Source organism: Dreissena polymorpha, chromosome 6 (genome assembly GCF_020536995.1).
Source record: "Dreissena polymorpha isolate Duluth1 chromosome 6, UMN_Dpol_1.0, whole genome shotgun sequence".
In the NCBI taxonomy this organism is placed as follows: domain Eukaryota; kingdom Metazoa; phylum Mollusca; class Bivalvia; order Myida; family Dreissenidae; genus Dreissena; species Dreissena polymorpha.
The window spans coordinates 74,209,191-74,222,956 of record NC_068360.1 but is presented as its reverse complement, the minus strand read 5'-3'; the positions used below and the strand labels follow the sequence as shown (position 1 = coordinate 74,222,956).

General features: G+C 35.9%; 1 protein-coding gene across 4 annotated transcripts in view; it reads right to left on the bottom strand.

Annotated features, from left to right (window-relative positions):
- The window catches only part of LOC127836694 (rho guanine nucleotide exchange factor 4-like), a 139,174-nt gene that overhangs the window by 91,978 nt on the left and 33,430 nt on the right, over window positions 1-13,766 (bottom strand). The window contains exon 1 of one of the 4 annotated variants that reach the window (XM_052363387.1): window positions 2,931-3,147. The exons of the other annotated variants lie outside the window; for them this stretch is intronic. Within the exon in view, the coding sequence (XP_052219347.1) occupies window positions 2,931-3,008 (78 nt within the window). The 5' untranslated portion in view covers window positions 3,009-3,147. Of the gene's footprint in view, window positions 1-2,930; window positions 3,148-13,766 lie in introns of those variants that run through there. 4 annotated transcript variants of the gene reach the window in all.

The window sequence follows — 13,766 nt, the reverse complement described above, 5'->3', positions numbered from 1 at the left end:
CTAACTAAATGAAATGTCTACAAAGCCACACTGCGCCTACTTGGCCAAAAATGCAATCAGAGTTTTTAGCTCTTTATGTTTTTAGCAGGCATCTGATCTTTAGAAACATACAATCTCAATCGTTACGACTGATCTATAATAATGGCGTTAATAAAATGTGTTAATTCCCAAAAGGAGTTAGTTTAATAACATTTCATGTTCTTATATTAAAGGAAAATTAAGCGGTGATTGTGGGAGCCCAATTTCGAGTTATGAGTTTACTTTTATTACCTTCACTCTTGAGAATTTGATGCCAGATTTCTGTCCCAAGTGTCTGGAGTTGGACCGATAGACTAATCTAAACCATTTAACCCATTTATGCCTAGCGTCCTGAAAAAAGGACATTGCAAACAGCGTAGACCCAGATGAGACGCCGCATAATGCGGCGTCTCATCTGGGTCTGCGCTGTTTGCTTAAATGAATTTCTTTAAGAAATATTCTAAATATAGAAATAAATATACTTGACACCCCTTATTTTGGAAATAAATTGATCCAATTTAGAAGGATGGGAGAGTCCACTGAGCATAAATGGGTTAAGAGCGCTCCGATAGAAAGGTGCATAATGCATGTGCGTCAAGTGTCATCTTACATTTTCCGAGAAAATCCTCACACGCATTAAGCCCCGTTTTCACAGAAGCCCGCTCATGGTCATTAACAAGCGCTTGTTTAAGAAATCTTCCTAGCACTTTTTATTGCTAATATTTAATAAAACACCTTATGGTACGTTTCAATTTTTTTAAGAAGTATAATAGCTAAACATCAATCATTTGAGCCTCGCTTTATAGAAAGGGGGTTTAATGCCTGTGCGTATAGTGTCGTCCCTGATTAGCCAGTGCAGTTCACACAGGCTACCAAGCGACGATACATTCCGCTTTAATCATATCTTTCGTTTAAGAAAGTTGTTTTTTTTCGCAAAAAATACAGTTTGAGCGGAAAGTGTCGTCCCTGACTTGGCTGTGCGGACTGCATAAGCTTATCTCGGACGACACTTTAAGCACATGCATTTACCGGGGATTACCCCATTTTCAAAGCGCGATGCTGATTTGATTTCGATAATTGTACTTATCATCTTCTACTAATTCAGATTCCTATTACTGTAAAATCGTTATTTATTGTGGGACAATTTCAAAAATTAGACATCCCCGAATGTTAGGGTGCAGGATCTCGTGACTTTGTGGGGTATCCAATTAGACGTTAATGGATGTATACACGCCGGTGAGTGGTGCTTTTTTTTTAAATACCTTTTTAAAACAATTTTTCTTAAGAATTTCATAGTGCATAAAAGACAGATTTTTTATGATGCTTATGGCTATATGAAATACATCAGAATTTCCTAATTTAATAAGCCTCTGTTCTTGTTCAAAAGTTCGGTATCTACTGCATTCATTGTACACGGTTATTCAATACGCAACGTGAAATTTTGTCATCGATTTTAGACGTATTCAATGATTTATTCTTATACCTTAAGATATCGGCACAAACTGCAAGAAAAACTGTCTTTTATGCACTAAAGCGTTTTTGCAAATGTATTTCAATAACTTGAGATATTTGCAAAAATAAAGTTCTTAACATTCTTCTTTACATTCTGTCGAGCCCGTGTGTAAAACCCGAGAAACCCCTTTGATGCTGCACCCCGATGTACATGTCAACGAAAAATTCGTGCGATCGTTAATAAAAGTACAAGACCCATGCGAGACCGGAACCTTAGACCTCACGTTTTGTATGCGAACCCCGTGATCTATTATGCACAGTGCCGTGATATTTGATACTTATATTACAAGAAAACGTTATCACCGTACTTCCCTTGGGGACATTTTGCTGCAATTCAGAAGCATATAAAGTTTCATTTTACATAATAATGCTCGCAATAATGCTGTATAATGCTGTAGTTTAGATTTGAACATGAAATACGAGATGAGGGCGTTCGAAATCAAGAAATACGACCTATTTACATAGGAACATGTACTGCCGAAATTGCTTTTATAGGTATAACTAATCGTCTTATGTATAGATGAAAATTACGCCGGGTGGCATTATTATTTCCCTAAAGTGGATTGAGCAATCAAACATTATAAGAAGTTGTAACGATGTCGACCTGGCGATAAAAAGATCGTGAGTTCGAACCCGATCAAGTGAGCGTTAAAATTCTCTGCCTCAAACTATAACAAGTTCACTGGTTCTTCCCAGGCAACGTGCTTTGTAAACTTCACTAATCAACCTTTGTTTTTTCTCACACTCACACTGAAAGAAATAGTCTGAAACTAATCAAGGACTGATTCTTTACAAACATTTTACTCTGAACTACAAATTAGCATACATTTCAACCAAAATATAGCTAGACAATACATCAGTTAATTCCCGTCTAACATGTACAAACCAATGGTCTACATTTGATTTTGTCTACATAGTCCATCAACAGAGGATCAATGTTTTCTGTGTTATAATATAAGTAAAAAATGGTTATTTGATTGTTGTTGCTGCTGTTGTTGCTGTTGTTGTTGCTGCTGTTATTTATGTTGATGTTGTTTCTGTTGTTGCTGCTGTTGTTGATGTTGATAATAATGCAATGATCGTAATATTGTACTTATTTACATCAGACTTACAACAATGTATGTGTACTTGTTACTGTTGCTGCTGGCATGATGGCATGCTTGTTAATGCTGCTGTTGTTGGTAGTGGTGATGGCTGTGGCGGTGTTGATTATATTTGAGCCTCGCTTTAATTGTCTTCCACAGTCCGCACAGGCTAATCATGGTCGACACTTTCCGCTTTTATTGTATTTTTCGTTTACAGGCAGATAAAACTTTATATACATGCAGTAAACCCCATTTCCTCAGAGCAATGTTTATTTCTATCTGTGATTTTTACGACATCTACGACGTCACACTCACCTGCCCTAGCCTCAGTATGACGTAGATTACCACTCCCATGGCGATGACGTTTAACAGCGTCCCGAGGGTCGCGAACATAGCATATCCTTTAATCCCGTGGGTGGGGCCAGGGGAATGTTACACAGCAGTATTATGAATTCCTCCAGATGTACTTAGATCACATCTCAAACTTACATAACTGCCTCATTTTGTACATTTTAATCACACCACAGCTCATTTCACTTTAAAACTGATCCATCAAGTCTGGTTGCCTTTTTAAGAAATAAAATTCCCATTATTTGAAAACAGTCATTACATTCACGAATTGCACATCGTTTAAATTTACAACACAATTACCTTAAAACATGTAGTGAAGCAATGGATATGCACCATTAAACAAACCAATAATCCTTCTATTCACATCTGTTCGTCACCTTCATGTAGGTCCTTCATTGCTTTCACATACAAAGTATTTATTTTCCTTGTCAATCTAGTTTCGAGTTTCGGGTTCACAACACGTAACAAGTTTTTTGTTGTATATATTCATGAATTTCGTTTCAAATTTCACGATGAAAAATGTCGTAACACTGTCCATTAATATTCAAATATTTTTTGTAAAGTGTTCTAAATTGTTTGCGTTCTTTATATTGTCAACTATATATGTCATAAAAAGTTTAGATTAACATTCACTTACGGCGTCTTTCAGTAAAGATTTTTTATCAGTCAAACGTGTTTAATATGACCCCGACCTCATAAAAACGTCCGCACAAAAAACAACACCCATCTTTAACTGTCAAGTAAACATTATAATACATCTATTGTATACTGGGAGGAGAATAACAAATCTTTAACAAAGGTATAAACACAGAAGCTTTGACCTGGGGTGTGCGCGTAAATTACTTAAATATTACCCATTATAGTACCCATGAACCTGTGACGGCATATATCGTCCCATTGATGCAAAAAGGTATCTTATGCCATTGAATTTTAATGACACTATGTACCTTTTTGCACCAATGAGGAGATATATGAACTGCGCTATGGGAAAACCGGCCTTAATGCATGTGCAGAAATTGTCGTCTCAGATCAGCGGAAAGAAACGACACTTTTCGCAAAGACTGGATTTTTGTACAGAAGAGATTTCATTTAAACGAACAATTCCATTAAAGCAAAAAGTATCGTCCCTGATCAGCCTGGACGGACTGCACAGGCTAATATTGGACGGCACTTAACGCATATGCATAATCCCGGTTTACACACCGCGCTTCTCAATTATCTACTTTAACTCAAACAATGCACATGATTGTGCTTTCAAGTAAATCCAAGTATCCCAATAGTAACTTTACAGTATCACAATAGTAACCCAACAGTATCCCAACAGTATCCCAATAGTAACCCAACAGTATCCCAATAGTATCCCATCAGTATCCCAATAGTATCCCAATAGTAACCCAACAGTATCCCAATAGCAACCCAACAGTATCCCAAGAGTAACCCAATAGTAACCCAACAGTATTCCAACAGAATCCCAATAGTAACCCAACAGTATCCCAATAGTAACCCAACAGTATCCAAATAGCAACCCAACAGTCTCCCAATAGTAACCCAATAGTAACCCAACAGAATCATAACAATATACCGAAACTTATTTAAGCTTTGTATTATGTTCGATGGTTTTTCAACAAGCGACTTGTTTATTTATCAATTTATCAATTACGAAAATCAATTAATTAATCATATGTATTGTAAAGTCACAATAAATTACACAGTGACTGGCTATGTTTCTGGACTATTTAAATCATAATACATGGACGTTTTATTCTTAGCTATCGATTAGCAGATCGTTCTTTAAATCCTTATACCAAATTAAAGCTAAATTCCATTATCCGCAAGCAGGTATTATTTACTCATTAGAAGTATCCTTTCTAACACTACAATGACCAGCAACATCATCGCCACCAGCATGTATCAAACTACAGCAACAACAACTACTACTATTCCGACGCATTCATATACTCATTTCAAGCATTTCGCATTTAAATCAAAATATATTCCCTCATGCAATCATACACATTTCTCACATAAAAGATCCTACATCCGCATATATATTATAAGCATACAAGGCCAGCACATATACACATTCATACATACATATCCACTCACATGTTCGCCCCACCGCCCTGGCATAACGCCATGGCGGCATTAGTCGCATTAGTTGGCAACCTCACGCCAGCCTTTGGCTCGCTTTGTCGTACTTTCGCTAGACAACGATTATTATCATGGGAGTCATCAGTTGACATGATCTTGATCATGATCATCATCAGCAGCAGCAGCAACAGTAGCTGCAGCAACAATAACAAAAACAGTAGCAACAACAACCGCATCATCATCATAATCTTCGCCATCCTCCTCCACCTCATCATCATCAGCATCAGCAGCTGCAGCAGTAACAGCAAGAACAGCAGTTGCAACAACAACATCATCTCCATCATTATCACCGTCATCATCACAAATAGCAGCAGCAGCATCATCATCATCATCAGCAGCAGCAGCAGCAGCAGCAACAACAACAAAACGCCGTAAATAGTATGTACATGTACGAATATGCTCCTAGTTTTGTTCAAACATGCTACTGTTGACGAATATAATCTCCTTTTGCTTCAGTAATCATTATTGAAAAAATAACAGAGGTATTACCGCCAGTAGCACATTATTAGTTAAATAAGAACATGCACACAATATATTAATAACTGTATCGTTATGTCCGAGTTGCTGCGCTTTTTAACAATGTTTAACAGTATCTGAATGTATTGTCCACTTTTCTAAATGGTTCAAAAGTTTTGCTTTTTATCACTTACAATTTCGATATGAAAATAAAACAAGTAGACTGCAAAGATAACTAAAACCACCAAACACATGTCTTATTGGACGAAGTACCTAAATATCAAATTCTAAACTTTTCATTTGTCACTCATTTTTCGCAGATGCACAAACTAAATTTAGCCATAACCAACACTGTTGTGTGAGTTTTCTTTACCAACTCTTTTAATGCACGCTCATTTCTTAAGAAGTTCAACTCAATATAAAATTTAAAGCCATTAATACATGTATTTATATATTACAATCTTTATTTCTTCGGAAACAAATAAAATAAAGCCCGGAAACTAAATGTGTAATAAATATTACATGCGGATTATTTCTATTACGAGACCAATTTAAACTATATTTAGTTTTCGAATTTACAATGTTGGTCTTCGAAATCTTGAACAGCTACAAGATGAGCCGCGTTCTGCGAAAACAGGTCTTAATACACGTAAAATGACGTTCCGGATTAGCCTATGAGGTTCGCACAGGCTAACCAGGAACGACACTTTCCGCATGAACTTGATTTTTGCTAAGAAGAGACTTTCTTTTAACGATTAATTTCATTAAAGCGGAAAGTGTCGTCCCAGATTAGCCTGTGTAGTCAGCACCGGCTAATGAGGAACGACACTTTCCGCCTAAACTTGATTTTTGCTAAGAAGAAACTTTCTTTTTACCTAAAATATCATTAAAGCGGAAAGTGTCGTCCCAGATTAGCCTGTGCGGACTGCACAGTGTAATCTGAGACGACACTTTACGCACCCGAACCAGATCAATCTTGTTTTAGTCCACATCGTCTTCACAACACATTTCTTTTTGCAACCGTGACCGTCGTACCATCAAGCCATAATCTGCGTGCACCGTGTTACTTTCAGCAAAAAATAGTCAATCACATACCTTAATTATTCTGGTTTGAATACTTTTTGATTGCATGCCCGAAAATATTCTACGAGTCCGCAAGTCTTAGCGGTTATGTAAGTAAATCTCGTTTCATATAAATGATTGTTTGTGATGATGATAATAATGTTGGTGATAATGGTGACAATAATGCAGATGATGATGATGATGATAATGGTGGTGGTGATGGTGATGATGATGATCATGTATCATCAATATCATCACCATACTCACAGGCATTGTGCAATTGCATTTTACAAACATGTTTTTTTTAATAAACATTATCATCGAACACATTTTCATCAAACGCAGCATAACACCAACAGTAGCGGAACCGGATGCTTTCAAACAAATGAATTTTATTTCTGCACAAAGCCTGAACTATTATACCAGCCTCAAAGATGCAATATAATTAAGCCAAGAGCCAAAAAAGAAATAATTTCAAAGATAAAAACGCCATGTTAATGGAAAAAGCAAACCCGATAAAATTGAAGATAAACATAAAAGTGTCATCTTAAATTTCCCAAAACATCGACATAAAATATTTTTTTTGAGGCCATGATTTCAAATAAAAGAACACACGTGCGCTTTGAATAATTTGAGCCTCGTTCTGGGAAAACTGGGCTAAATGCATGTGCGTTTAGTGTCGTCCTAAACTAGCCTGTTCGGACTGCACAGTCTAACTAGGGACGCATGTACTACCGGTATGTTTTCTTTTACAGGTACGAAACATTCCGCTTTTATGGTATTTTTCGTTAAAAAAGAAGTCTTTTCTTAGAGAGAATCCAAATTATGCGGAAAGTATTGTCCCTTATTAGTCTGTGTGGACTGCACAGGCTAATCTGGGACAAAACTTTTCGCACATGCATTAAGCCCAGAACGAGGCTTAATAGATCGCATACATGGCTCGGCGTCTTTGAGCCTGATAGACGTCGCAGTTTGTCGTCTGAAACAGAGCGAGCAAATATTACAACATAGTTTTGTTTTCCCATTGTTTTGATGAGTGTCAATAATTGTTTTCATAATGTATAAAGGGACCATCTCACAGATTTTGGCATGTATTGAATTTTGTCATTAAATGTTTTAATTTGATAAATGTTAACATTTGAACTAAATAGCTGCAGTAAAAACATGAGAGCAATTAAAGAAAGAAAAAAAAAACACGTCCGCACAGGCTAATAAGGGACGACACTTTCCGCCTAAACTAGATTTTTGCTAAGAAGAGACTTTCTGTAAACGAAAAATACTAAAAAAGCGGACAGTGTCGTCCCTGATTAGCCTGTGCGGACTGCAAAGGCAACTCTGGGACGACACTTTACGCGCATGCATTAAACCACCTTTTCACAGAGCACGGCTCATATATAAACTAATAAAACGTATAAGAGTGACGCCCATCGTGAAATAGCAAAAACTTAACTGCAAAATGTACGCGCTAAAATCCCATTTTATCGCTTTAATCGGTATACATGTAATTATCATTTCACAAGTGATTTTATTTATCAATGGAAAACCCGTATCGCATATAATATCTTCTCTTGGTACTTTTTGTAATTTGGCCCTTTTTTACTATTACTTTCGGTTATTGAACAATAAGGTGAAACATAATTAACTAGGTATCTTTAGTGATGCGCCTTGAAAATGTGTGCGTTTATTATAAACATTATTTCGGTGAATAAAATAAAACACTTCAAACGACGAAAGCTTTCTAGTGCATTATTTACGATATAATTATTTTTGTTTATAAATAACACAAGGTTACATATACATGTACTTCACATCAGAACTTAAAACAGATTATTCTTGCCAGGATGGTTCGAGTCGGTGATAACAAAACAGACATATTTCTCAGCGAAGCAGTTGTATTTTTCAATATTCCGGGGCTGGTAATGTGTGCCATGATTATGAAAGATAACAAGTCGCGAGTCGGCTGATTTCTTGAAGATTTCATGCGCCAAGAACTTGATAAGAACTATCATTTCAAACCACACAGGTGCACGATGTCCACGGGTACTTGAGGATAGACTATTAGTGGTTATATGCAGATGAAACTATGGGACATTAACATCTTGAGCAGTTAGTGCACTCTGGACTTAAACATACACTTGAGCAAGAAGATGCTATGAGACAATGCAGTTTTTAAAACTTGCATGGAATTATCTTACAAATCTACTGAAAAACTCGCATCTGAAAATGATAATGAAAGAATTATCTTTGACCGTTGTACCCAAACAGGTGTTTAACAAAATGGGTCAATGTAACATGGTATGAAAAGATCAACCTTGAATCTTTCCAATAATAAATAACGCGTGGTGGAATCGCTAGGTTTACGTACTATAGAATGGCCAAACATGTTCCAAAACGTTTTCTTAACTCTGTTCATAACAAGAATGTTTTGGGTTTTCATAAGAGAGCAAATTGTAAATTGTAATTGAAACTCTCGTTGCTGCTGCTGTTGCTTATGATGCTGTGTACGTAAATCATGTTCATAAACACGATTATAAATTTAAAATGGTAGTGATAATAGCTACGACAATAATGATGCCGAATATATGTTGATGATGCCGTCGAAGACGATTAAGACTAAGATGATGTTGTTGTTGTTAGTGATGATGATGATGATGATCACTGTGATTATGCTTATGACAATATTCATGATGATGACGACGAAGAAAAGATGACTGTGGCTACGACCACCATAACGATGATATCGATGTCGATGATGACGACGAAGACAATTAACATGTTAATAATGATGGTCATAGCGATAGTGATGATGATGATGATGATAAGGATAATGGTTTTCTTAATGATGATCATGACGGTAATTAAGGAGACACAAAGAAGAAAAACTCATGGCGTAACTGCGACAACATAAGCAATGGTCATGACGGTGCAATAAAATAGCTTTCCGTTTTTTCACGCTCTAACATTCTTGCAGATTGTTTTGCATGGATATATGAACGATAAACCATATTAATGAGTCATGTTATCTGCTCATTCGCAACGAGCATACTTTGCAGACAACTCTCTTGAGAATAATAACATTGATCCGAACTGAACTGAACTGTGCGACCAGTGTAGAATGTGACCACACTGTTGACCACAAAGGTCAGTTTGAATCAAGCCAATTACTAATCACACCTCCATGTTTAGACACATCATCTTCACTGTTCCCTTAATAAAATAAAAGCATCAGTCACTTTCTAATGTTTCGATTTACATACACAAATCCATCCATCCATCCATCCATCCATCCATCCATCCATCCATCCATCCATCCATCCATCCATCCATCCATCCATCCATCCATCCATCCATCCATCCATCCATCCATCCATCCATCCATCCATCCATCCATCCATCCATCCATCCATCCATCCATCCATCCATCCATCCACCAATCAATCAATCAATCAATCAATCAATCAATCAATCAATCAATCAATCAATCAATCAATCAATCAATCAATCAATCAATCAATCAATCAATCAATCAATCACTTATCCATTAGATCAAACATATATAAATGATTAATTCAATTGGTCAAACATACATAAGTAAAGCCTTCCACCTCATTAATTCATTATTTATGTTATACCTCGGTGTGCTTTTTATGTCAATTATTCAATAACGTGAATGCGCAACGTAAACGGCTTCAGACAAGCATTACAGTTCGTACATTCATGCATCACTAAATCAATTGGGTAACATAAAGGTATCGACCCAGCGTCAGTGTAACATAGATAATCTTTGACGACGCTTTGTACTTTCCTTTTTTTGCACATTCAACACATGGTGTGTGGTAACACATACAGCTTAATGTAGCATATACATATCTACCAATAGCAAAGGTAGCATGGTTAGATTCCTCATCATAACAATAATCTTTATAATCTACTTAACAGAACTTCTTCTTAAGACTTTGAGTCACGGAACTACGGTGGCATATAGGTGGCATTCACTCGTCTTTAAAACAAAATTGCACTCCTCTTTTTTCCATCTCGTTCTAACGACATACTAACTCGAGGGAACGACTTACTATATCGTGGGAGCGAGTAAGCTACCGTATGTCGTGGGAACGACTTACCGGTACTTAAGTCGGTGGAACATGAACAGAAAAAGAGGACTGCAAAACTAAATAAAAGAGGAGTGCAGTGAAAAGAAGGACAGTGCAGTAATTGAAAGGGGTGCATTTAACAAAAGAGGAGAGAATTTTAGTTAAAAAGGGGATTGCATTTACCAAATAAGAGGTGCATGTAACCTGCTGCCACCATACGTAACAATATAAATATAATGCATGTGCGTAAAGTATCGTCCCAGACGACATTTTCCACCTGAACTTTATTTTTGCTAAGAAGAGACTTTCTTTTACCGAAAAATATCAATACAGCGGAAAGTGTCGTCCCTGATTGGCCTGTGCGGACTGCACAGGCTAATCTGGGACGAGACTTTTCGCACACGCATTTAACCGCGTTTTCACAGAGCACGGCCCATTAATCATTAGTGTTGTCCTTTTAATTGGTGCTGTTTCTTGGTTGTAAAAGAAGAGTTGATCGCGTTGTTAAGTTTTTTTCCAATTGTACTTATAATACGCAATATATACGACTACATACTATACACATAATTATGTACACTCCCTTATCATTATTACTTCACTTTATTTCATAAATAATTAATTTACAACCCTCACCTTTAACGATTGTGTTCCTAATTAACAATATAATTGAAACAGTTTTAACTGCGTTTTTATTTTAATTGTATATAGTGGTATGTCATTTGTTTCATTCATGACTTTCTTGCTCTAATCTAAAATCATCATTGCCGATTCGAATAAAGTCTGTTATTTTGTCAGCAAATAGATGCTGAAATGTTGTCATGTAGAGCATTTCAATAATTTTTAATATGTGATTACCAATCGATAATTATTTTTCCATTCAGTTTTGCTGTCTAACAAATGCCCAGTCCTTAAAAGGACTGGTTCACAGGTTTACAAAATGGCAATTTTAAAATAAAAGAGAATATATTTGAAGATTAAAAAAGAAAACCTATACATTTGATTCAAGTATGTAAACTAAGTACACTTTTTTAGAAAAATATCAAACATATTGATGAATTTATAAAACATCATCACTGGAAATAACGTCAATAACGATCGATATTTAATCGATAATTTTATTAATACGTCTATTATTAACATAGGGTTTAAAATGCTTTTTAAATATCCAAAGATTGAGTGGCGGACTGATAGCGAACTAAATGTTTCCAGAAGTTCGAGATTCTATACCTGTGGCAGGTACTATTTGTAATAACATTTTTTTTCTTGCATACATAATTATTAAAGGCTATTTAGAATATGACATAATTGTTTGTCAGTAAATTTGTGACATTTTTCGGATATACAAAATCTGTGAACAAGTCCCTTTAATTCAATACAGTTAAATCAATCATTTGTCTGCGCAAATAAATATATATTATACATACATGCATATCGAAACTACTTATGTATTAACCAATGCTTATGTGGGCTTATATAAGGCAACATAGACATGCATTCTCTTATCAAATATAATGAATTTTTTATGTTCATTTTGCTGTTAATGGCCAGTCATGGTTTAATACGAAATAAAACTAAAGTGAAAATTGCTAAATTAATACATTATTCTGTGATATCAGAAACACGTCCACATTGTCCGCAAATGAATATGTCTTACTTATACAATACAAACAAGAATAAATAAATCCATCGATGAAATGAAATACGAACACACACACTTATCACATCACTTTGCACATGTGCCAAATTATGTATACGCTTTTTCCCGCAAAAAATCGTAAAAATCTACAGGAATCAATTTTCACTTTTGCACTGAAATTCCCAACCTGCTTGTCAGTCTTTGCATTTCCAAATCTCCATAAATGAACAGAATAACTACTTGCACGCACACCCAATATCCCGGAGAAACAAGACGATATCAATATTAAAATCGATGATCAGACTGTATAAGGCGCCATGCGCTGGAAAAAGTTCGAAGATCCGGATACTGCATTTCGGATAAGAGCGCTGCGTTAAGTTCTAGTCCATATATGTAAATTGGACATTCCACAGTTGGATGGCGAGACTTGTTTCCATCGATATTGGGCCACTATGATTGATAAATTAATAGCTGGAGCTATTGGAGTTTTTTGCACTCATTTAGTTGTCGCGTTGAATGTTGGCAGTAATCGATACATTTTAAAATGTGCTTCAACATTTAAATACCAATTACTAGCCACTAATACTGGTTACGATGAGCTTCAAATAGAAACTAAAACAGTGATTTGAGGAAAATTATTATTCTTTGTATTTGAAATCAGCACTTAAAAACTAGGCGGGCAGAATAAAGAAAGAAACCTAACCAACCGTCGGACTGATGTTTGTATCGGTCCCTGTTGGTATAGAGGAATATGTCCGCAATACTGAATATCTCAGCAACTTTAAAACTTCCACAATGCGCGTTACCAATACTGTAAACTTATTTGTATTTGTCGACATTTTTGACGTGGTTTGAAAAAGACTTTTTCATTTACACGTAAATTCGTGGTTTTCTGATTTTGAAAAAAACAACACGATTTTGCGTGGGTCATTTTCAGCGGTGTTTCTGTAAGATGCATTGTTTAATCAACTCACGAAATCAACAGGAGGAGCAGGATCACGTGACTTTGTGGGAACCGGTAAAAGGTGGTTTTTTCCCAATAACTTTTAAAAACAATTTTTCTTACGAATATCAACTAGTGCATACAATACATATTTTTATGCTGATTATGGCAATGTGAAAGACATAATAATTACTTTATTTAATAAGAATATGTTATTGTTAAAAAATTCTATGTGTATTGAATTCATAAATAAGGTTATGCTTCGCGCAACGTGAAATGTTGTCACCTTCTTGTACCTTAAGATATCGGCACAAACTGCAAGAAAAACTGTCTTTTATGTTATGCATCAACGATTTTTGCAAAGGAATTTCAATAACTTGAGATATTTGCAAAAATAAAGTTCTTAACGGTGTGTTTACATTCTGTCCAGCCCGTATGTATACCCCGGTAAATCCCATTGA